Source organism: Camelus dromedarius, chromosome 29, assembly GCF_036321535.1.
Source record: "Camelus dromedarius isolate mCamDro1 chromosome 29, mCamDro1.pat, whole genome shotgun sequence".
Classification (NCBI taxonomy): domain Eukaryota; kingdom Metazoa; phylum Chordata; class Mammalia; order Artiodactyla; family Camelidae; genus Camelus; species Camelus dromedarius.
The window spans coordinates 12212937-12238857 of NC_087464.1; the positions used below are offsets into that span (position 1 = coordinate 12212937).

Below are 25921 nucleotides of genomic sequence, written 5' to 3' on the forward strand. Positions count from 1 at the left end.
GTGCGTGTGCGTGTGTGTGTGTTTGCGCATGCGCTCTCGCATAAGCCCGGCCCCTTCTGCAAACGGCCTCATCAGGCTGCCTGAAGGCGGCGAGCGGTTCCCCATGATTCTTACCCCAAACGATAGGTTCACTTCTGGCTGTTTGAAGTTCAGCTGCTTTCAATACACACACAGAGCCCTCTAGGTTCAACACTGACCCTGAAAACATGACTGGCATTTTCAGGCACTGGCGTGCAGTGGCTTCCACAGGCTTGGGGGTCTGTTCAGTGCTCCAGACAGACACCACAGGCCGCTCGGAGCTTGCGCCAGGGAACCGTTCTCTCTGGCTCCTCTCCCCAGAAGCCCTGCACCCATACACACAACCCACAGCTAGGCATGTCTCCTCCACAAAGGAGTGCCTCTTGGCATCTGAAGCAGAAATAGGCAAGGGCTTCCCATGACAGTGATCACTGAATCATGGAGAATAAATCGAGAAGGCAAATTTGCAATTCATCACGTTATCCCCTGTTGTCTCAAATGTGATTCTTTTAAAGGCAGGCTGCATATACACCCTCTTTTTCAAGCACTTGTTTTTTCTTCTTGTCACATGCTGTATGTTTGTGTTGTTTTCGCAGAATATCCGAATGAGGGTAAAATGATTAAAAAATTACAATAGATTAATTGCATCCCTTGAATCACATTATATTTTTGGTGCATTAAAAAAAGGAGAAAAGTAAAAGCAACCAGCATAATAAATTCGGTCTAGAGAACTGTGTTAGTGACTGAAGGGTTAACACAGATTTTAGAAGTAGTTAAAAATAGTATTAGAGGATTATACATACAACAGTTTGAAATTCATATGCATTGCATTTTTTCCCCTTAAAAATGGCAAAATGTTTGGCAAATGTCAGCAAATGACTTGGACTGTGTTGGGTTTCACCGGCTCTGAGCGAAGTCAGTCATAGCCAGGCGAGGCCCACTGCTTCCTGAGGTCACTCTGCGGGGCTGGGGGTAGGGGGGCGCCCACCGCTGAGAGGTGCCGCGGGGAAGGGGAGGTGCTGGCCCCCCACGCCCGGCTCCCCCTGGGGCCCTCAGTCTTGAGAAATGGAAATGGAGCTGGTGAGAGGTGCCAATTACAGACTCCAGCATGGATCACCCTTTAGCATCGCTGAGAGAACTCTGGGGCCTTAAACCACATGTAGACTGGGTGAGTCGTCTACACAGCGACCCATATTGCAAAAGTCAGAGAGGAGCGGACCTCCACTCCTCCGACTGGCGTGCCTCTCCACCCGCCATGTGGACGGGGAGGGTGGCACGGGCTGTGTCACTAGTGCTTATCCTGGCAATGTTGTCAACTTGTATTTTTTTAGTAGACATTTTTAAAAAATATTTGTTTTGTATGTGTATGTATATCCAGAAATGTCCGTCCTCCAAGCTGGCCACAACTGTTCCCTGAATTTGGCAGTGCCTGTTGCTTGCAGCTGTCGGTATCCTGAAAAACCATGAAGTGCCTTCAAAGAGGAGACTCTGAGCCCCAGGAGGTCGCACATCAAACATGTGATCCCACGCTCTCCTTATTCTGAATCCTGTCTGGCTCTGATTTTGAGGAAAAGGACAAAGGTGGTGTGTGTACATGTGGGTGTGTCTCCGTGTGTACTGAGGTTTTTTTTTTTTTTTTTTTGAAACCTTTTTTCTTTTTTCTAGGAAAAATGACCCTTTGATTACTAATACAGAGTTCAACCCTCCTTCAGTCACTATAAAACGGACTCCATGTTTTCACACCACTCATGATCTTCAAGGTTATAGATAAATTTTGTCCTATGTGTCTGGTTTGCGGGCACAGGGTCCCTCCCCAGATTGTCTAGGGTCAGAGTAGAGGCAAAGAACTCACTGGTGCTCAGCCCGCCCTCGTGGTTTTTGATGTATCGTTTATAGTTTTTCCTCAGGCACTGCCACGTGGTGGTGTAGAGGATGAAGGCGACGGACTTGAGCGCAATGGCGATGCTGACGTAAAGGTATCTGTAGGCCACGTTGTCGTAGAGGACGCAGGCGCCCTGCTCCCCGCAGAACGTGCTCCAGAACAGGCAGGTGGAGTCGATGCCGGCCCCGAAGATGAGGGGTGGGGGGATGAAGCCTGAGGGAGGGAAGAGGACAGTTAACGGTCGGGCTCTGACGGCTGGTCCCCTGTCCCCGTGGTGTGTGCGTATCTCTTCCTACAGGACTGCAGGGCTTGTGGGGTTGTACGCGGTGGTTGGGCTCTCAGTGTGGCCTCTTCCTTACTGCACAAACCTGTGCAAGTTATTTAAGCCCTCTGGGCCTTAGCTTCCCCTTCTGCAAAATGGGGTTCATAATATCCTTATCAGATTGCTGTGAAGGCTGACTCACTGACTACCTGAGAAGCATTTACAGCAGTGCCGGGCACACGGTAAAAAACAAGATAAACGACAGCTGGTACTGTCATTATCACCATCATCCACTGAGAGTCCGAGTCTTCCCTGAAGGGAGACATTCCTGGTACACACATATACAAATGATGTATGCGGACACATGTATATGTGCACATGTGTATGTAAATACACGTGTATATGGTTTAAGGTGGGAAATATCTGCACATACACTGACACCTTCCCTTCCCCTCGATATTGTTACCCAGGCCAAGCTCACACAGCTCACTGTATGACAGGCCAATAAATCAAGGGATGAGTTGTCAGGGCAAGGAATAGTGACTTTATTTAGAAAGCCAGCAGACCGAGAAGATGGTGGCCTAGTGTCCCAAAGAATCATCTTCCCCGACTTAGAATCCAGGCTTCTTTTATACTAAAAGGGGAGGAAGTAAAGCATTTCCTGGTTCTGGTCAGCCTCCAGAGGGGAGGTGTTCATTTCTTTTTCCCTGCCATCCTTCACAGGCAGGCCTGGTCAGGGTGTTTCCTGTGAGCTCCACAAAGGTATTTTAGCTTAATGTTCATTACCTGGGAGGCAGGGTTCCCAGAGATGGGCCGTTATGTATAATTTAAGTTTATAGGCAGCATCTCTTTCGTGATTAACTTGCCACAGTAAAAGCCACAGAACACAAAGGCGAAAGTTAAAGAAACAGAGCCAATATGGGTCTTGTTCTTCCCAGATCTGATCTTCCCTCTTACGGTATTAAGACTGGATCAGAATACTTCTCATCCTGAGCTGGGAACTGGTTTTAAAATCTTCCCAGTAGATCATTTCAGGCAACTACCAGTCATCACAAAAGGCAGATGAGATGAAAACGGGCATCCTTAATTCAGTTCGTGTTACTCTGGGCTCGTGCACCTGCCGTTATCCCTCAGCTCAAAGGTTATCAGGCCTGGCTGCACATTAAGTTCACCTGAGGTGCCCCATCCTAGATTAAATCAGATTAGTGGGTGTGGCCCGGTCACTGGCATTGTTAAAATGAAACATTCCCAGGTGATTCTGGCTTGTTGGGGGAAAAATGTTTCATCTGTACTCTGGGAAAACAATGGATGGGTCATTGATACAAAATTGATTGCTTTGGGAAAAAAACAGCGTTCCCCAAGGCCAGACTGCGGTGCCAATCACCTTCCATGAGAAGCGGGAAGTAACCTCTGGAAGCAGGTGGTGACAACTCTAAGGTGCCTTTGCTGAGGTCTCCTGATGCCTGAAGTATTCTTTCTAGGGCCAGCCCTGAGTTTGACTTTTTAAAATTACGGACGGTCCTGCTAAGAATTTGATGATATAGACCCTCTGTCCCTAAAAATACACTTACCCACAAACTCACACCCACATTTCGGGGGGGTTCATGGACCCCAGAAGTCCATCCATGATCGACAGAGTAAGAATGGCTACGTTCTCTCCATAGCACAGCCTCCGTGCTGAGGGGCCCGCAGGGGGCAGCCTGGGAGGGGGAGGGTTAATGAAGGAGGGCGGGCTTCCTTGGGTTTCTTGTAAATTGAAGTGTAGTTGATTTACAAGGCTGTGTCAGTTTCTAGTGTACGGCAAAGTGATTCAATGACGCATACACACCTATTCTTTTTCAGATTCTTTTCCATGATGGGTTATTACAAGATACTAAATACAGTTCCCTGTGTTATATACAGTAGGTCCCTGTTGTTTATCTGTTTCATGTAGTGTGACTCTGTTAATCCCCAACTCCTGTTTTGTCCCTCCCCACCCTTTCCCCTTTGGTAACCCTAAGTTTGTTTTCTGTGTCTGTGAGTCTGTTTTCTTGGTTTTAATGACAGGCCTGGGATGGGGTAAGGGTTGGGGGGACTGCATTAGCGGATCACTGCTGACAAGGCTGGCCCAGGCCCGGATGCCACAGCACTCACCCTTAGCGCTCTCTGGCTCTGCTGCTTGTTACCCCACAGAGAAACCCCCAAGGACTTTGCATTGAAACCTCGTTAAACCTCCAAGGCAGCTTGATTTAATAAACTCAAAACCCTGCACAAGCTGCTGCCTCTTTGCGGCTTCCAGGTAGGGCTGGTCTTGGCCGGGGGGAACTCGTGTTCCCAGCGTCCTCTGCCCAAAAAGGCTGCCCACGTGTTTTTGAGACCCTCCTCACCAACCAGAGTGTCTTCTCCCAGCCCCTGCAACAAATGCCTTTCTTCATTTCCCTGAAACAGGGCCAACTGGAGGAACTGCCATGGCAACAGTGGATGGACACCAAGCCATTCTCCATTACTTAGGTAAAGAAATGGAGAGACTGTGGATAGACCTGGACATCAGCAGGACTAATCTGGCCTGTTCTTATGGCCCAGTGGGAGGATGCAAATCCATTCCGCTTTCTATCTGTCAGAATTTCATTAGCCTGTGATTGGCTCCTCATGCTCCTCTGTCTTTTTTTTTTTTGGCAGGGGGAGGTAATCAGGTTTATTAATTTTTTAGAGGAGGTACTGGGGATTGAACCCAGGACCTCATGCTTGCTAAGCATGTGCTCTACCACTTGGGCAATATCCTTCCCCGACCCCCTGCCCTCTTCCTTCTGCCTCTCTGGTCCTCGCCTACCCATCACCAGGCAATGAGAAGTTAAGACCATGGCAGCTTTGCTATAAGCTTTGCCAAGGGGGAGGAACTGATGGTACAGGGGCCCCTTTCTTCACAATGCATGGGTCCCTGAAGAGTTGTATGCAAATCCAAGTTGGGCAAATTAGGTCAGATTTTAAGCACATCAGAGGAAATTTGCAAGATAACAGAACCATTCATTAATACTTGCTTAAACAATCTCTCTGAAGTGCCAACATGTAACTCCTTCACGTACCTGTATCCAAGTGAGGCTTTTTATAATGTTGTCTTAAAGTAGGGCACATTTCTACGTGCTAACCGTGTCAGTTTTATTTTTGTCAAGCTCTACTATTGGATGACAAGGCCCTGGAAAGAGTCAGAAAAAGTCTTCAAACAGACACCAGAAAGCTCAGTGCCTAGCAGAGGTTTTCATGTCACACTCAGCAGTGTGGAGAGCCCTGTGGTAGAAATGACGTTCTAACTTAAGGAACTGAAAGGGTCAGGTAAGTCACTTCTCTCTGTGCCTCAGTTTCCTGATCTTTCAAATGGAACTAACACCAGTCGGGGTCAAGGGGATCACTGGTACCAACGAGCTGAGTGGGACGCAAGGGTCTGGGCCCTCTCCGTGTGGCCAGACCTCTTGCCACCTTATTCATCTTGCACTGGGGCCTCGGGGTGATAGTTTACACTAAACTCGGGGTTGAGTACCTTATGAGATTCCTTTTATATTTCTGAGTAGAGAAAACACTAGCTTCCTTTTCTGCCAAGTTCATCTTTTCCTTTTTATTGACTTAACATTCTTCCCCAGAGGGGGGCGCTAGCTACAGGCCCTGAATTCCAGGGGTACAGAGAATGTGAGGGATGGAGATCTTACTGGGTCTCCTTTATTACTGGCCTCTGCCGCTCTAGAACTCCTTTCCACTTGGTGATCAATTTTCACACACAGCCACTCATTTTAAAATCTTTTTGAGGGGTACCTATAAAAGCCCTTGCAGCCCCTGCAGGACGCTGGTTCCCCAGTGCCAGTGGAAGACTTCTACGGTGGGATGGCTGTCAACAATCATGACTGTCTATTAACTATCCCCCAACCCTGCATGGGGTGTTCTGTGTACATCACATCCCCCCATAACCCCGTGACACCCCTTATTTTAACTACAGAGAAACTGAGGCTGAGCAAGATTATTTATTTGTCCCAGACTTGGTATCTCAAAGCCCCTAATTCAATAATCTCCCCCCTACTAATTCAAAATTTGATTCAAGGAGAAGATTTTAGAGCTCTTGTCAGGGATTTCCAGGGCTACAGAATACATTTTATTTACCCTTCCACTAGTCTCCTGGGAATAACTGGTTTGTGGAAGCCTGTTTTTTGAAGCTTCCAACAGGGGTTCTGATCTTTGCAAAGTGTGGCGGGGGAAACACGCACACAAACGCTACAGGAGGCTGGTTCTGATCTTCGCCAAGTGAGGCGGGGTCCTCCCTTCTCAGGGGCTGGGAGACTGTTATTTTGTAAACAGTCTCTCAGTATTTGAACACCGCAGGCAGAACTGGCAGATACCTGGAGGATGCCTGGTGGTGGCGAGGAAGCAGTCATTTTGTAACCAAATGACTTTGGGTTCCTTAGGAACTCTGTGACCGTGGTCAAGTTATTCAACTTTATCAATCTCAGTTTCATTGTTTATAAAATGGGCACAATAATGATTTCTTTTATTGAGCTGTTGTATGAACTAAAATGAGAAAGCATTTGTGAAAACCCCTCACATAGTGGGCTCTCGACAAATCTGGTTCCTTTCCTGTTCTTTGGCTTTTCCTTGGGATAAATGAAAATTTGTCTTTTAAATGACCATTTCCAGAGAAAGACTTGCACGAGAACACCCATCCAGCCAAGATTCAGCCAAAAACCCCAACTGGCAAGAATTCTTCTCGTCCTAAGAACAAGTCAGTTTGAGAGGATAAGCAGCTGCTTCCAGAAGGGAGGCCGCGCGGGTAAGGTGTATGTTAGTGCCTGTTTCTGCTCTTACGCCCTCAGTTACCTAAGGAGTAAGGAGGCAGGGTGACGAATGATGTAGTATTTCTTTAGAAACCCTGTGTTTTAAAAGAACGTGCCCCTCCCTGGAGTCTGAAGGAGCAGTCCTCTTCCTATGTCTCCTTGGGAGGAACGCATGGATGAAGTAGGCAGTGACTAGCACCCCATCATTGGGAACCCACCATATGTTGGGGCGGGCGTCCGGAGGCTCGGTGCTGTTCCTCCGCTATTACAGAGAACATTAAAAGGATTAGATCTTACTTCCTATTACACTCGGGCCCAAATTGCAGCTATATTTCAATGCAAAAATTGCAGCACTGCTTAAGGAAATGGTCTCTGTTTTCCTGAAATCTATTAACAGATATTAAACCTCAGGGTCTGTATCTTGGCTACTTCATTCACTCCCCGGGTTAAAAAGGCCAGGCCTAATGATATTCTTTGGTTTAAACTTAAGAGGTGAACTGAAAGGCTTTTGTAAGAAAAACAAATTCACATTCCTTTATGGGACAAAATGGAAGCTGCAAATTACTCTGGCATTTACATTTCAAAAGCTAGCCATTCCTCTCCCAGCTGACCTGCCAAGACTTGAATTCACCACAAAATCTCTATTCAACCTGATGGAATGAATTTCTGTTGCCTCCAGCACAAGCTAGAGAGGGGGAGGTCAAAAAGTACCTTCTCCTGAAAGGATGAATGAGTTTCTGTTTCAGCAATGCCAGGGAGGAGACTGGACTCTTGACGTCAGGCCAGCATCGTCCATGGATACCTGACATTTGCTTTTCTGAAATCCAAGAGGTTGGGAGGAGCTACTCTATTCTCATTTCATTCCTGGACACCTTGTTAAACTCACTGAGGCTCAAAGAGCTTAAATAACCTGCCAAAGGCCTCATGACCAATAATGGCAGCGCTGGACTTAAGCCCGGGGGTACCTGACCGCGAAGGGGTCCGTGGCAAGTATGCGGTGTCACCTTAGCACAGGTCAGGAGGAAAAGCCTGGGTGGTACAGGCACCCCAGGAGGTCAGACACATCACTGGGGCTTAGTAAATGTCTGCTGAATAAGCAAATACATGCACAGGTGAGTGGAAGGGGTCTCCCGTGCATTCCAGCCACTGCATCTTGCAACCGACCATCCCACCGCTGGGTGCCCGGCCTCCCAGGCACGCTGTGCTGACTTCTTCCTCTGCACTCACTTCCTGTGTTCATTTCTCCCACTTGCCTGGAGAACTTCTTTATAATCAAGCCCTCACAACAGGAGGTCCACAAATGTTTGATGAGCCACGTCAGGAGCTTCCGAGATGCACTTCTCTTAGACTGGTTCACGAATCACCCAAGACCCAGGGACAGTCAGCTTGGGAATGACACCTGTGTACAGCGGTGCACCCCAAGGCTGACGTTCCCAGTGCTCCTTGCCTGGCGGCTGTTCCGGAAAACTAAGAGCAGGCATGTGTGGGAGGAGAGTCTGGGGTGGAGAGCCCACGCCACCTCTCACAATGCCCTCGAGACACCGGATTGTGTCTTATTCTATTAGAGGCTTCTCTGTAGGGCCAGTCACAGGGGCCCAAATCCTCACCTTTACCTTGTGTTTCTGCTGCTTCTCTCATACTCTCATCTAGTCAGTTGTGGGGGTTCATCCGATGTTACCCCCATGATACGGCTTCCGTGTGTCCTTGCCTTTCAATCCCCTGGCTTTACCTCAGTCAGCTTCTTTTTCTCTCAATGCTTTAGTTATCCTACAACTTGCCGAACTACCTTGCACCTTTGTCCCAGGCTGATTTTCCTAGATCAGAATTCTGAGTGTCTATCCATTCTTCCATCTCATGCCATCATGACAACCACACAGCCAAGTAAAATCTTTTTTCCTTGGAAATTCAAGGTCCAAACTCTCCTAGCCCCTAAATCTTTTCCCATACTTGCTTCACTCTCCTACCAGAGTCCCCTGAAGGCAGGATCTGGCTCCTGATTACTTTTATATCCTTTGCAGCATCTAGAAGAGGGCTCTGGACATAGCAGGATCTCAGTATTTGTTTATATTCGCTTAATTTGGTGTAACATCTACAGCACACACTCGACCCTGAGAGCAAGGCTCTGGCTCAGACCCTGGAGTGGGTGTTAAACCCACACCCACGGAGAAAAGCAGTGATTGGGGCATTTGCAAAAGGATGAGGAAGGGTTGGTTTGATTACATTAGGCATTCTGCTTTGAGTAGGTCATTCAGTTCACTCAGAATTTCCTGACCCTTATCCAGCTCAGTGTCCTCCACTCAACTTCCACCACTGTCCTGGGTGACTTGAACTTCTCCCCGGACATGAGCTTCCGCAGTCTTGCCTTTCAACAATTCATCCCCGACGTCAAGGCCGGTCCCTTCCTCTGTGGTCATGCCACACCCTGGTTAACTCTCAGGAATGCTCCACCTCCACAATCTCAAAGTCAAGAGTACAGAGCTTTGGCCACAGATTCCAATTCTTTCTTTCATGAACTACTCCATTCAGGCCCTGCATTCCTTTCTCTCTCTCTCGGCTCTAGCTCTTCATCGCGCCCAGGAATCACCGTCCATCACTTTGGCCCCGCTGTGACCACCATCCTTAATTTCTTTGCTCCACACTCCTTCCACCACCCACTGCACCCCAGCTTCTCCTCTAGGGCTGCAAAGGGCTGCTTGGGAAGTTCCTGGTGCCACGCTGCCCCAGGCCACTGCAGTCGCTGCCCCTGCCCTTTCTAACAACGCTTCCATTGGCATTTACAGCAACAAGGAAAAATAACCCTGCATTCACTTCTGGTCTTTCTTGCTTTATACTCCTCACAGCCAAGTGTCTGGAAAGACTGGTCTCCTCTTGCTGCTCCCACCTCCTCACGCTCTGACCCACCAGTGGTGTTGGATCAAAGACTGAGCCTTTTACGTGCACTGTCCAGTACGATAGCCACTGGCCACATGTAGTGACTGAGATGAAATTCAATAAAAATGAAGCAAGACTAGTTTACAGAAGCCACATTTCAAGTGCTCCATGGGGCACAGATACAGAGCATTTCCACCATCACAGGAAGTTCTATTGGACAGGGTTGGCCCATACCACTCCCAACCCGCTCCTCCTCCTGGTCTTCCTGTTTTAATAAATAATATCCCATGCACCATGTGATCCAAACCTTCACTAAGGAGCTGTCACTGTGGATTCCTCCTCCTCAGATGCTCCGGACTGTACACTTCCATTCAAAGACTAAGCCTTGACAGTCCCTCCTCTACCCACATCTCCCCATCCATCTTAGCGCAGGTCTCCATCAGCTACTCTGTTAACCGGTGACTTATTATTCAGTTCCCACAGCCTCCACCTGGCAGACAGTGACCCTTTCTAAAAATGCACATTGGATCTTATCGCCCTCTGGTAAATGTCCATCAGTGACTTCATTTGCCTTTGGGATAAAGGTCAAACGTGTCAGCGGGGCAGCAGCCCTTCCTGAGCACGTTCCTGATGGCTGGCCTTGTCAGCCCCATCTTCTGCTAGTCCCCCCAGCCGCGTGGGCTTCCAGCTAGCCCCTAGACATGCTGTAGCCCTCGCTCCCTTCCAGGCTTTTACTCCTCCAAGTCCCTCCAGTGGAGCACTCTCTCTCCTCCTTGCTCAGCTGTGAAGCTCTCCCTCATCCATCACGTCGTAGGTAGACATCACATTCTTTCAAGCCCCCACCCCCGCCCCCACCCCAAGGCCAGGCCAGGAGGCTCTTCCACATGTCCCCCTTGCACTGCGCTGACTGCATCTCAGGTCTCATCACTGAACTGTGATGTCCTCGTCATATCTCCATTACCCACGCGAGGCCAAGCACAAAGGCTGACGATGTCGCGAAATCAGATTTCTCGGTTGGCCCTTCGTTAACAGTAATGGTGGTTAATCTTACTGGGTGCTGCAGGAAATGGAATCAGGCCAAACGCAAAGGCTTCTTTAGTGGGCCCCTTTTCCTTAAAGGATGAAACTGGCACATCCTTCTAGAGCAGTTTTCTGAATTGTGATTTGTGACCCATACGGGCAATAAAATCAATATAGTGGCTCATGACCAACTTTGAAAAAATAGAACAGAATAGAAAATATCAGAACACATTATACATATTAAGGGTGAATATTTTTTCATAAAATCTTGGTTTCAGCTATATTTATGCATATGTATATATGTATTGGGCTACATGGTAAAGTGAATCTCTCGCTGTGGACCACAGTCACAGAAATTGAAAAATACTCTTCTAGATAATGCCTAATTGGTTATTCCTGGGGCAGACATACAGAGAAACTGCTTTAGAGCACATACAATGATATTAACAGTGTCACATTATACATGCTCTATAATTTTCATTAACTTTTCGAAAAGAGCTTGCCAGTTTTCTTTCACTGTGTGCTATCAAAATTATTCTCAAGATGAACTATTTTTTAAGGGTCTTTCAGCAGCTGTTTAGAGGTACAGAGACCTCTACAGCAACTCCGTAGATGGGGGGCTCCCACCTTCCCTGGTCAGCTCCTGAGGGAACCCCGTAAGAGCAGTGCTGGGCTCACTTACCTGGGTATGGTCCACAGAGCTCTGAACATGTTAGGTGCTCAATAAATGTTAGTTTATTGAGTGAATGTGCATGTGGAATGGTTTTAGCATTTTCAGAAATAAGGGCCCCCCAAGTTCGCTACCTGATAGTACACATTCATCTGTCTACCCACCCAAATCAGGGTGAAGTAGGGGCATCACGACAGATGCATTTTCTATCCTTCCAACGAAAAGAGAAAAACATCAGCGTTATTAGTACTGTGTGCAGTTAGACAGCTCTAAAAGCCACCACAGCTTCCAGGAAGGCCTAACTGTTTCAGTGTGAAATCACCGCTGAACTGGTTTTAACCGGGCTTCGTTACACCCAGAGCATTTCCATTTCCCATGACCCAGAAAGAAGACAAAGGTGCCGTTTCAGGGTCCCCAGGTGTACCGACACATGTGGCATGGCACACTGATCCTAGCAATTGACTGGAAATTACTTGCTACAGGCAGGGAAGGGAAGTGAGGAGGGGTGCCTACCATGTATTTGCCATTCCCCAGGGATAACCTTGTCTTACTAATGGATGTAAGGGTGAATAGCTTTCTTCTTTCATATATCAGTGATACTGTAGGCAATCTCATTAGGGAAGTAACATATATATCTATATATATCAAATTTTAAAACACATTTAGGAAATATCATTCATAGCCTCACTATTCAATGTTAATAGCTGGTACCATTTTCATCCCTAGCTTTCCAGTATTTTCCCATGTTTATACAAACTTTAAAAACATTTGCATAGAGAGTTTATCACACACACCTCTTTTTCCCCTCCCACATATCATGTGCCCTTTCCAAGTCTATAAATATTTTTCTTTCCAGAATTTTAAAGGGGAACATAAATCCTGCTGGGATGAGAGCCCATAATGGGTTTAGCTAATGCCCTGCCAATGGACACTTGTGTTGTTGCCAATTTTTCACTTTTATAAACATTTCTATATTTAACTCTTTGTGCTCATCCATGGTTATGTACTATTTGGAATGAGAAATTTTATTTTTACTTTGAAGATACAGGCCATGGTTACTTTACACACATGGTTACTTTACACATTGGACATTAAAGAAGCCCGCTGCCCTATTATTAAAGAAAAAAAAAAGTTGTCCTATCTTGATCTTGGCCTTGACAAAGAGAGTTCATAAAGCAGCGGTGTGGTCTAGAGGGAGAAGGGTAGGGCGTGGCTGGGAAACAGATTACCTGGTTGGCCTTTCCAACTTCTCCCTAACTAGCCCCAGGACCCTGGAAGATCCATGGGTGATTCCTATCCTGTTTTCCCATATTAAAAATTGGGGGGGGGGTTAGACTTAATTCCTTCTATCCATACCAAACCTTGGAATACAGGCTTGATACCTTGAAGGTCATATTTGCCCCATCTCAGAAACCCAAAGTAAAGAAACCAAATCTGTTTGGAAAAATTAAAAGGGTGCCAAGTTTCCATTTGCAAAGCGGTGTGAGGATGCCTCTCCCCCCAAGCCAGCAGCCCTGTAAGTGAAGCATTTCACAAGCTGTCCATGAGTTGCATAATGAGGGTGCCAAGCGACACCATCAAATTTTTTTCCCTTGGGTGCTATGGCTTTTCCTCCTTCTGCCAATGAGAATTCAGAGAATTCATGAAGGCAGAGCTGATACCAGCGAAAATTTTGTGATATCCTGGGAGTGCCCGAGCAAAATTAACAGACTTAACGCTTCTCTTGTTTACCAAAAACTAAACTTTCATAGGAAAAAAGACAAACTCAAGAAAAGGTACAGCTTCACTGATAGGTACTCACCTGGTCATTAGCATCCAATTCATTACTGAGGGAATAAAGAGATAATACGTACCCAACAAACGGAGGAGGAGAAAAAGAACTCCCAGGGCGTAAGACTTGAGTTCAGGGCTGACTGTCCTACGTGCAAAGAGATGAAGAGGAAAAAAGAAAAGATTCTTATCGCTCCACTTTCATTAACAGACCCCAGAGTCATTCACTGCTGTCCATCTGAGTCCTGCTTTAGAAAATTATTAATGGTTTTGTGCTTTTTTTCTTTTTTCCCACTTTCCCTGCCTAAGTCTGAAAATCACTGCAACTGCAGTGACAAGATAAGTTTAGGAACTTAAGTGTTTTTTTAATAACTAAAACTAATCTTGTCATTGGAAGGCGGGAATGCAAATTTGGTTCATAAAGTCTTCATTTAAGGCATTTTGCTTTTGCTGGGACAGGGAGGCATCTTAAATGGGTGGGTACAAGTATCGGGAAATGTCAGTGGGGAAGGTAATTCCCGTTACGCTACACGAACAGGCTGGAACCATAAACACCTCTGCATTCTCACGTCATTTTGTGAAATCAACCAGACCAGCACAGGCTGATTCCCCAGGTGGACTATTTATGACAAAAATCCATTTGTCTATATCCAGTTTCAGTACCTTCTAAATTGCAAGGGTACCTTCATATAGTCATGTCTCTTTGTTTTGAATGGACTCAATGTCCTTGGCTTGGGTTTGCCCAGAACAAGTCCCTTCTGGTACATTTTCTAGAACACTCTCAGAATGTGACACCTTCTGTTCGGAAATGATGATGGATTCCGGACAGACAAGCCCTCACGGCTGGTCACACATCTTCTTTGTTAGGCCTCTTACTCTTGAAACCAGTATTTACTCAATGTTTGCCTTCTCTCCTCGAGGCCAAGGACTGCTTGTATCTCGCTCAGCATCAGTGTGGTGTGCGGCACACGACACGTGCCGAGCGAACGTGTGAGTGGGTGGATGGGTGGGCAGGTGTCTCCCATGAAGCCCCGGGTGGCCCCATCTCTGGGTGCTGGTGGAGGAAGGTGAAGGGAGGGGCATTTGCCCAACCACGTGCACTTCGGGTCATCCTGAGCACCACTGGCAGAGAAGCGTCCTCTTGGCCTGTCCCCATATGAGGCCCTGGAGGGGCTGAGGGGCTACGCACACTCCCGTGCCCCTGGAGGGACCTGGCTAGGCCTCAAGGGAGTCTGGTGCGGCCGAGCCTTTGGGAACACCAGGAGCATTTCAGCGTGGCTGAAAGACCCGGAAGACCCATGCATAGTCAATTCTGCAGAAAACAAACATTAGAACGAAGTTACCAATGGGACATCTAAGTCCAATGGGACACCTGGTACACAGGATACATAACCTGGCTATGGGCTTCGCAGCTAGAATAACATTCTTAAATGGCCCAGGGGTCATCCTTCCAAGCACCCAGTGGCAGCCGTCCAATGACGTCCCACCTGGTTTGAGTGTCAGACGGGCACGCCTTTGGCTTCCCGGTGTAATAGGCCAAAAGACACCATCAAACCAAAAGGACACGGAGGTGATTTTCACAGTCTGCCCTATTTCTGAGATTTTCAGGGAAAACTAAAAATGTGTCATTCTTAGAGAAAAACACATTCCTTCTTAATTGTAAGGAGTGCAGTATATGCAAGTACTCCCAGGGCAGCAGGTCAAGACCTTCGCTGAGTGATGGGGACGCCACTCTCTGGCTGACTGAGCCAGCTACTGTACAATATTAAAGGTGAGATCAGTGCTTCTGGACAGACACAGGGTCAGTTCTCTGCAGAATATATGCCTGGCACAGAGTCCAAGTTCTCTGGGGTTAATGTTGGCTCCATGGTCCCAGATTTTGCACATTCATGTGGAGCTACTGACTTGAAAGACACAAAGATAAAGGCAAAGTCCCCTTATCAAGAAAACACGACGGCATGATGAGCCAGAATACGTATCACCTGAAATTTGATTTCCTTTTAGCTATCGCATCACTAGGAATAAAGGGAAGAAGGCGCTAAGATCTCCCTTCATATCCTGTTGGGAAACTAGTTCCCACGGGAGGAATAACCCCCCTCAGATTTAGTTACGGAGAAACGGAGGACCCAGGGCAACGCTGCTGAAAGTTCCAGGCGAGGCCAGGGGACCACTTCCTAGCTACCTTACCTTGAGGGCAGGGCTTAATCACTCTCTGAGCCTCTATCTCCGCATCGGTGTGTGAGCAGAGATGCAAGCACAGGAAGTTAAAACAAGAGCCCCCCCAGCGCTGGCACCCGAGTGACTGCTGGCTGGCATCCGGGCCTGCAGACGTCCTGAGCACTGCTGCGGGCAGGTACACACCTGTCTGGTGTAACAGTGAGAGCGGGTGCACTGCTCTGGGATGGGGAAGGGCTGGGGCCCACCTGGGCTATGACTCAGACTGTGTCCCCTGTACCTGCTTGGAACCTCTGTGACGGAGCACTGTGAGTGGGTGGTGAGGGAATATGGTATTAGCCTGGGTCCCTGCCCCTCAAAAGGCAAGCGGGCAGGTACCAGCCGGCCCCATGGAGCAGAGCATGGAGCTGTGGGGTGGACGAGGCCCAGCCGAGGGCATTTAGGCCATCTGTTGCTGGTCCACTGAGAAGGAATCAAATATTTCCTGAAAATCTCCATGAGCCGTTTCTCAAGCTGAGATTTGGAAATGATTAAGATTTCAACCGACTTTCTGTGTTTGGGTCTGCCAGTCACAACTCAACTACTCAGCTAAGTTTCTGCAGAGTAGTCAGGGCGAGAAAAAACGGGGGGGACAAGTCATTGCTAACAGTTGTGAGGGCCATTTTTTCCCTGCTTCTTGGACCCTTCTATGTGGGAACAGCACAATACAGCTTCATGGGAATTTCTAAGAACAAAAAATAAACTTTTCATAATGCAGCTACCCTAAACCCCTACCTGAGATCTGAGGGGTTTTGTCCGTATGCCTATTGTATATAATCACCCTCCATATATAATTTAAATTCAATAGCTCATTTCATAAACACTTTTTGCTTTCTTAAGAATTTTCATTATTCCACTGAGCTGTGGTACTATAATTTAACTCACTATTCCAATTCAGATTTTTCTGCTATCACAGTTAACATTGTAATAAAAAATCTGTCTGCATTGAGCTTTATTCTTCTTGTAGAGAAGTATTTTCTTAAGATAAGTGGCAAGGGGCAGGGTTCCTGTATAAAAAAAAATCTGAACATTTTTATGGCTCTTGATTCCCACTTGCCATAGTGCTTTTCCTGCAAGGAGCCCTACGTTTTTTGATGCCACCAGCAATATGTGATTTCACCAGTTTTCCTACAGCTTTGCAAGCACTGGGTGTTGAATTTCTCCCATTTATTTTTCAAACTTAATAGGTATAAAACGGCAGTTTGCTATTGTATCCTGAATGCTTCTGCACATTAAAAAAGCTTTGCTGGAGAAGGGGAGGGTATAGCTTGGTGGTAGAGTGTGTGCTCAGCATGTACAAGGTCCTGGGTTCAATCCCCAGGACCCCCACTAAAAAATAAATAAATGAATAAATAAATAAACCTAATTACCACTCCCCCCCAAAAACCCCCACAAAAACAAACCAAAAACAATAAAAAAAAAAAAAAAGCTTTGCTAATGGCTTTCTAGATAACAAAGTACTTCACGTAAATCCTTTCCCTCGTGAATTCATCACCAAGATCAGGAGATGTGGTAGGCACGGTGAGAAGCAGAGAGAGTCTGGATCAAGCACCTGGTGATGGACATTTGTACCAGCTGCATCCAAGCATTTCACCCCGACTTTGATCTCTAGCCCCTGGGACTGAATTGGTTTGCTTAGATAACCGCGTCCCAGGGAGATGGATCTGTCTGTGTTTGGTGCCACTCCTTCTGGCTCACGCGGATGCTGGGGCCTGGAGCACGCCGCCTCTAGGTTCCTGGCCCAACCCAGACAACTTTGCGGCTGTGTTAGTCACTCAGAACATTACTCAGTAATTCGCCTTTGAGGCACCTCACCTGCCCACAGCTCCTGAGAGATGGGCACACACAGAATCATGGGTGGCTCTCTCCAATCATCCATTTGTACAAAAGCAGTCACTGCTTGCCTTCCGTGAGCCACTGGGCCCTGCATCACACCTCCTCAGTAACCCCTCACATCTTTACGATGTTTGTACACACGCAGTCTCAGCGGGACCCACATCACTGCAGGAGGCAGGCAGGACCAGTGACATCACCTCTAGTTCCAGATTCAGAAACAAGTCTGAGGGACAAGGGGCCCAAGGTCAAACAGCCAATCAGTGGCCACAGGGGCCAGACACTGGGACTTGGCTAGTCCAACGCTATTTTCATTTTACTCCAACAATGTTGCTCCCTGTAAAAATCAATGAAAGACCACATGACAGTCCCTTTCAAAATCACCTGCAGTCTGTTCTTGGGAGGACGTGGCAGTGTAGCGTTCTCCCTTGGGCCATGCTTTCCACTTCTGGTGTGAGGGGCCTGTCAGAGGTCACTGATTCCCACCAGCCGAGGGAAGCTGCTTTTAAGACTCACATAGTCCCCAGAGTTCTGATTTCCAGAACTGCAGACACACAGCAGGTGGGGCAGAGGGAGAGAGTGAGGCTGGCTCTCAGCTCCCTGGGGCTAAGCTTACCTGATAAGAATGATGACCGAGGGGGTCTGCGCCATTGCCCCGATCATGCTGCAGACGCACATCACACACAGGAAGGTGAGGAAGGCCTCTTGGCACCCGGGACTGGGGCATTTTCCAGGAACCACGGTCGCATTCTCAGGTGGGACGGTCGCAAGGCACGCACAGCCGGTGAGATTCTGGAAGGGAAGCGTTCGCCCTTTTAACTGGGGGTATCTCCAGTTTGCAAATCCAAAGCCATCCATCAGCTGTCACAGCCTTATTATGCACCCTGTAGTGCTTCATTTATTAGGCCTGAATAAACGAGTTAGCTTTTTAAAGGAGGCTGCAAAACACATGCAAATAAAGGAATATTTATGGGTAGGACGGCTGAGTTTCCAGTCTCCTGTGTATCTCATTTCTATGCTCAAGAATCCCTCAATAGGCAGCACAAATGTGTCCCCACCAATACAATTAGAGAGGAAATTGTGCTTCCACAATGTGATAAAACATTGCCAAATTAACACTGTAATCACTTGCCAATTTGTCCTCTCTTTTATGCGGTTATAATTACACTGAAGTGTATTAAAAGAAGTAAATCAGGTAACCTGCATACCGCGTCTGGTTCAGTGCCCAGCGTGGCACTGGGAACAAAGGACGTGCACTGTCATGCGTGAAGCTGCTGCGCTCGTGGGGCGGTGAGACGGGGTAGCTAATGGGAAAGTTCTGGAGTGGCTGAGAAAGCGAAGAGGGCACAGAGATGCCAGGGAGCTTACAGCATATCAGGGGGGGCGAGCTGAAGTCCAGCGAGACGCATTTATTAATATATGATCAGAGAGGAGAAAGAAAAGCAGCTGAATTCCATCTGATCTTCGGGTGGATTCTCGCCCAGCCGCCCCTGCTCCCCGGCATGGTCCTGGCTCACGCTCCAGGAATTTCTGATGGCAAAGGGAGGAGCAGGGGCTGGGAGAGGAAGTGCCGAGCCAGTGGCCAAGCCAATTAAGGTTCGATAATAATCGTGCCGAAGCCTTTAATGAATACAAAATGAAAACAATCATAAATGATTCATCACTTTTCTTTCCAGGACTGCTTGGCTTTCAGAGCACACACCGAGGTAAATCCCCCTGAGGGTCAAACAAATCCCCTTTGGCTGCTACATCGCTCCTCCTCAGTCCCTCTCCCCGGGCTCTGTTCCTCCCCTCCTTCTCCTTTTCTTTTTCTTTCTCCACAGGACGTACAAATGGGGGTTTTCTCAGCCCATAAAGCTACGTGGGATGCTTTCATGCGTGTCCCAAGCCTTTCTGTACTCCCTCAGTCCTGTGTGGCTGTGTCCTGCGCAGGTGCTTTTATCCGTGGGAAGTTGGGGGGAGATACTCCGTGGGGTTGGACCCTTCTTCCTAAGCCACCTGCCCAGAGCATGTGCCTTTGTGTAAATGGCCCCAGTACAGCACCCAGTCATTCCCTGAAAGGTGCTAAGGTCCTGCCCCTTTGTCCCTTTCCATATACCTCTGCCTGGAGACATTTAGCTCCTCTTCAAAGTCCAGTGCTAACATCTCCTCCATCTGGCGGCCTCCCCTGGCAGAGCCGCACTCCCCCTCCATGAGGGCACACTCCACACCCCTCGGGCAGAGCCCCTTCTGGTCCTCCTGGAGGAGACCTTGTGCTCCGGGATAAGAACGTGTCTTATGTGTGATTTACAGAGCGCTGTCTCATAGCACAGCGCCGAGACACAGTAGAGGAAACTCAGCAGATGGTTTTAGAATGCCTAAGTGAACAGATCTTCCTCTGCTTTTATTAAGGAGCAGGGCTTCTCCCCAGCTTGAACTGAAAATGCCGCTTCTCCCCCTGGAGAGAGGAAACTGCTCCTCCCCCGACGCCGACTTCACAGCCAAACTTCTAGCTGTTCACCATCTTCACTCCGCGGTCCCCTTCTATCATTCTCTCAACTTACTCCAGCTGGCTTGGGTCCCCCACATGCAAGGATCAGACGAGCTAAGCTCGCCAGTGGCCTGCACGGCCCAACGCCACCACCCACTTATCTCTTCCTGGCGCCCCCAGAGCAAGTGCCTGTGACCCCCTCCTTGGCTCCCACTGCTCGTTCCCTCGCTTGCTCTCTGGTTTCCTTCTTCCATCTCTGGTTGCTCCGTCTGCACCTTCCCCACCTCCTACCTTAAAATCCTGGAGTTCCTTGGGGCTCTGGTCAGGACTTTCTTCCCTTCTCATCCCACACTCTTCCCTAGGTCGTTTTGCCTCTGTGTGCTTTCTGATGACCCTCCTAAATTTAATCTCTAGCCCACATCCCTCCAAGACCCACTTGGGATGCCCCTTCCTAACACTCCGAGCACGTTGAGACAACCGACCTCGACTTCAGGGATGAAAACCTTGTGCGGGATTCTGCATTCGCACTACTTTTCCAGCCACGGCGGGTAACTATCTCCTTAGCATTCCTTTCCTTGTATAGATGAGGAGGGGAATGTGGGCAAGGTTTGGAAGGTAGAACTGAAGCAGAGGTCGCTACTCTCAGATGGTCAGACACAGAGGTGCCCAGAAGGTGCTCACTGGTCCCAGCATCCCTATGTGCACCTGTCTTCTTTCCTGACTGCCCTGCTGCCAACAGAGGCTCCGTGCCCACCTCTGCTGACTTGGACGCAGGCTTGTTGACCTGCTTCCCCAGATCCTTCCCGGAGAGTCCCCTTCATTGCACTGAGCGGCTGCCTGAGCACAGATTTTGGGAATTTCCCACAAGCCTCGACTTTCCCACCTGAGCTGGTGCTTCATGGATGGGGTGAGTGACTGTTCTCCAATCCTTCATCTCACTTCTTCCAGATCTTAATTCCCCAACTCCTCCATGTTTATGTAAGCTCTAATTCCTATACTAAACCCTTTATTTCCAAAAGACTTGCAGGTACTGTTTTGACCAAACCCTGACAGATACATATACCTCTGGCCCCAATCTCCCTTCCCTCTACATCTCTTGCCTTAGAAATGACACCCTGTTAACTCTCTAGATACCAGGTGGTAATTCTTGTCCTACCTCCTCTCAGATGTCAAAATCATCTTCCTCATGACCATAAGACTAATAAGGACAGAGACCACCGTAGTTTTGATCCCTAAAAGAGATTTGGGACTGGGGTCCTTAGAACCACATGGACTCAAAGCATGATCAGGTATATATAGGGAATAGGCACCTCGTGGATGGCTATGGTCTTGTTCAGCCAAGTACCCCAGGAACTGAGTTCTGACTCACATATCCCCTTAGGAATGTGATGGCTCCACTCAAATATATTAAATCTGAATAAAGAAGTACAGTGTTGCCTAGAGCCTTTGGGAGGGACCCATCCAACTCCAGCTTCTCTCCCCAGCACCAGCAAGCCAAAATCATCACTGGTCGCCGGCTGGTCGTGGGTGTCAGTAACCCCACTAGTGCCTCATTCCTGTCCAGTCGGCCTGGGCTGCCCTGGGCCCGTTTGTGTCCTGTCCCTCCCTCTGGCTCTGTGCTCTCACGTTTCCCCTTTGCCTCCATGGTGGCTCAGCCCCAGCGTCTACTCACTCGGTTCACAGGACGCTGCCTTTCTGGACATGTTCATTTACTAGATGGGCTGTGTAATCACTGAGATAAAAGCATCTTATTTCTGTCTCATTTCACACGGCCACTGTGCTAGAGGAGCTGCTGAGGGCTCTGGGCACATAAGGCGGTTGTTAGGGAAGAGACTTCCACCCTGACGTCCCAGAGGGGCGGGAATAATCATCCCAGGGTGTGTAACTGGAAGAGGGGACTTTCTGCCAATGGAGTTTCACACTATGATCCCAAATGAGAAGGAAGTAGCGAGAGAACCCTTCAGCTGATATTAACTGAGTATCTAAGTGGGGACCCCTAGACCTGCAAAAGCTCCGAGCAGTAGTAAGTTTGAAAATACAGAGATAACCTGGGTATGAAGGAACGACCCACTTTAATTAAGGAGATGATAGAGGCTAATTCTCACCCTGTCTGTGTACAATGGTCTCCTGGGGCCGGTCCAAAATAAAGATGGACCGTGGCACCTGCCTGTAGGCTGTCACGACTTGAATGAAGTGGGACTGCCCCAGGGCTGTCCTGGGCAGTCCCCAATATATTTAACTATTAAGAAAGTACACCAGGCTCCAAGAGATCAGTTTACCACTCCTGACCTGATAAATGTCCAATTTTCCATCCCCATCGCAAAGGAGTGTCTTCCCAGCTTGCCATGCTCTGGGGAAGAAGGGAGTCCCCACTGCCTCTGTGAGAGTGGGGTTCTCTGCCCGGTGCCACGGGTTGGGTGGGAGGATCTAGCTTTCCCAGAAATAAGTGTGCCCTGTTGATTATCAGATGACCACAGGGCTCCCAGAGGGACAGGCATGACAAGGTTTGGAAGCAGTGGTGACCTGGAGGACAGAGTGGGACTGGCTTGTAAATTCTGTAAGAATTCATCCTACAGACAGACTTGCCCAGGCACAAAATGAGGGAAGGACAATTTGAGTCACAACGCTGTTTGCAAGAGCTAAAGGTTTTGCAGCCATCTGAACGCCCATCCACAAGGATTGGTTAGATCATTCCAATAGGTCCATATAATGGAAGATCACATAGCTGTAAGAACGGTATGAGAGCGCTCTTTACGTCCTAATACGGGAAGAACACCAAGATAAATTGCTGACAACAAAAAAAACCCCCACAAATAAAAGCTACAGAATAAGATCTTAGCTGTGTATGAGAATCCAGTCGGATATACAAGATACTAACAGTAACTACCCGTTGGGCAGAGGAGTAGGTTGGAAAGTGGGTGAACAGGAGACAGAAGCGGAGAGGAGGATTTCCACTCCCTCCTTTTCAAAGTTTTTGGTTTTTGAGTCATACAAATGTATCACCTATTACAAAATTAAAAACTACAAAACATGAAAAAAATTAAGAAATCAACGAATAAAGAAGAGCCCAGTCATTGAAAATCGTACTCTTGGTCTACACTCATTCATTTAAATTGAGAAATGTTTCTATTCACATGCAATGATGGGGATAAATAATTACAATAAAGCTGGAGACCAGCAAAAGAGAAAAATGACTCCCTGGAATCTTGGATTCATTTTCTATTGATGAAGGAAATCATAACCATGCTATTTTGACAGCTCATATTACAAGAACAAAATACTCCTCTGCAGTGTTTCAAAAACATCTGGCAAATAAAGTTGTTTTTGTTTGGGTTCCTCCCCCCCCGCCCCATACAACACCGATGAGTCAATTCCTATTAATTGCACACATACAACTAATTTCTAGGTAAAAAAAATTAGTTTTCTAAGGGGACAGGTGTGTGGCGGGGCGGATGATGTTATCTGTATTACAAGCCTGTGAAAACTTGAAAGGTAGAGAGCCTCTGCCAACATCCTGGAATACTGTTTTTGGTTTTCTTTCTGAAATGTATTCAGTTACTAGGAAGAAATGACAGTTTCTATTAAATGTCCGGCCCTAGTCCTGTAGTTCAGAATGGGGGTTTGCTAGGGGGAGTGCTGACACACATAACGCTCTGTCCTCCTTTTGTCTGATGACCCATAGGGCGAAGAACTGAGCTGGGACCACAACAGCTGGGGCATCTTCCTCTGAATGACAACGTCCTCCTCTGTGTTCTGGACATTTATGGGGCCTTTCATGACTCAGTGAAGTTCCCCAGACATTCTGCTGTCATCTGTTACTGTCTCTTTGTGGGTTAGAATCTCTTCACCTCACTGGCCCAACCCAAACTGCTATTTCCAGGCGAAGACCTCAGAGCTTGTCATAAAGAGCACCACGCGCAACCCGCGCACCTCAAGGCAAAGAGGATATTGAAACACAGAAGGAAGAAACGTGCTCTCGTTCCCTTGCAGGGTCGCCGGCTGAAGGATAATGGCTAGGGAGGAAAACTGCACCCAAAACAAGACCTCCATCCGCCTTTCACCCCCATAACCTGAACCACACGCATCCCGAGCCTTAATTACCTCCTGTGGAGGGGGAGGAAAGGGCTGTTCTCCAGGAGCGTGGGGCTAGCTCGCTCTTTGCTCCATCTCGGGTGGGAAGCGTGGGCAGGGCACGGAGGGGAAGGATGCGGCTGCAGCTCAGCATGCACACCAGGCCCCTCTGTCTAGCTTTCTCTCTCCCTCCTCTAGACCAAATCCTTGCCCCTGTCCCAAGGTTCCAGCCTCCCCGCCGTCTCCATGCTCACACACACACTGCATCCTGGGACGTCCTTCTGTCCTATCCACCAGGCGGATACCACGCATTCTCCGTGGATGAAGGCCGGCCCTGCCCCTGCTCCTCCTCCAGAAGATAACGCCCACGATCTTTCCTTCCAGCCTCACTCGGCCCTGCACCCAAGCAGGCATAACAATCCAAGTTCACTAATTTCCCTACATACCGGTTTCCTTCTATTAGACTGTAACCACCTGACCTTTAATGCTGGAGTTTTTTTTTTTTTAATAATTTTTTTCCTTATTAGAAAAGGAATGCATGTTCATTTTAGACAATTGAGAAACACAGAAAAAGGTAAAGAAACATATAAAAATTAAGTTTTCAGTCCCTAGTCAGAGACAATGTTCTATGAACATTATAGGTAACAGATGGTATACCCTTCCAATTTTTTCCATGCAAAGATATACGAATATTTAGATTTTTCTTTTTCTTTACTCAAAGGAACCATAATCTAGATATTGTTCTATAATGTGCTCTTTTCACTTAGCGTTATGTTGTAAACATGTAAGGCCAGATCAGCTGCTGCTCTTGGGTGTTCCCTTGTCCAGAACTCTATTAATATATCGCATCTCATCTTATAATAAACATGATCTCCTCACCTTATTCATCTCTTCATCTCTCATGTCAAGCCCAGGGCCTGAGACATATGAGGTGCCCTGGGTGGCAATGGCCCCAATGGGCTTCATTTCAGAATATTCACAAGTCCTTTCTGACAAGCCATCACCAGGATGAAGACAGACTTTTAAATCTGTTCTGGCAAATGGGGCCAGGTGATACTAGAGGATTTGTAAATTCTAACTCTGGGGGATCATTAAGAAACAGGTAAAAAAAATGGTCCAGGTTTAGTAAGGGGTGCAGTGGTGGGGGCTGTGGCTAAGGGGAGATCAAACGTCTTGTCTAAAGTGTCAGCCTCTTCTCAGCTCCAGACACCTGCTGCCCCACAGGGGTACAGGCGCCACGTTAATTCCCACCCACCTTTCACAGAAAGGCCGACAGCCTAGACTTGTTTATGAAATACCCTGGGCTGTTAAACCTTGGTTCGGCCTCGGTAAATACACCTGCAGAGCAGAGACGGTGTGTAATTGAGCCGTGTGTTTCTTCTGCTGGAACGTCTACGCTGCTATGGCATGTCTCATCTCCAGCTTGGTTTCTACAGTGGGTGAGTCCAGCAGTGGTGAGAAGGGGAAGGAGACTGAAGGATGAATGCTCCGTGTCAGCTCAGATGCCACCCTGTTTCTAGAAAATTTTAAGCGCTCATTCCTTTGACTACAGCAGTGGTTCCCAATTGGGGGGCATTCTGTCCCTCCAGGGACCTATGGAAATATCTGGAGGCATTGGTGACTTCACCAGTGGTGTCTGGCAGGGGAGGGTGATGCTACTGGTTTATGGTAGGTAAAGCCCCAGTGATGCCGTTAAATATTCTCTGGACCACAGGACAGTTCCCACAACAAAGAATGATGCAGCCCAAACTGTCAACACCACACAGTGGTTCTCAACCTTGGTTACACACCAAAAACACTGATGGAGGAAGGGCGTATTTAAAAAAACTGATGGCTGGGTCCCACTGCAGAACAAGGAAATCAAAATCTCTGCAGACAGAGCTCAGACGTATTTTTAAAGCTCCCAAACATTCAGCCAGGACAGAGAACCACAACACTGAACAACGAGCCTCCCGCAAGCATCCCCCCCTCCCTCCCTCATCATAGCACCTACTCAGGGCTCTGCTCAAACAGGAACTCGATAAGTATCATTGCCTGGATGGAGGGA

The 25921-nt window shown here is 47.8% G+C and overlaps 1 protein-coding gene across 2 annotated transcripts in view; it reads right to left on the minus strand.

Annotated features, from left to right (window-relative positions):
* Positions 1-25921, minus strand: part of SLCO3A1 (solute carrier organic anion transporter family member 3A1) — a 265593-nt gene that overhangs the window by 7091 nt on the left and 232581 nt on the right. Inside the window, exons 8-10 of one of the 2 annotated variants that reach the window (XM_031440508.2) lie at positions 17950-18125; positions 13370-13434; positions 1871-2113 (exon numbers count right to left, since the gene is read on the minus strand). In XM_031440508.2, coding sequence (XP_031296368.2) covers positions 1871-2113; positions 13370-13434; positions 17950-18125 — 484 coding nt within the window. Of the gene's footprint in view, positions 1-665; positions 2114-13369; positions 13435-17949; positions 18126-25921 lie in introns of those variants that run through there. The other variant, XM_031440507.2, reaches the window with a different exon arrangement.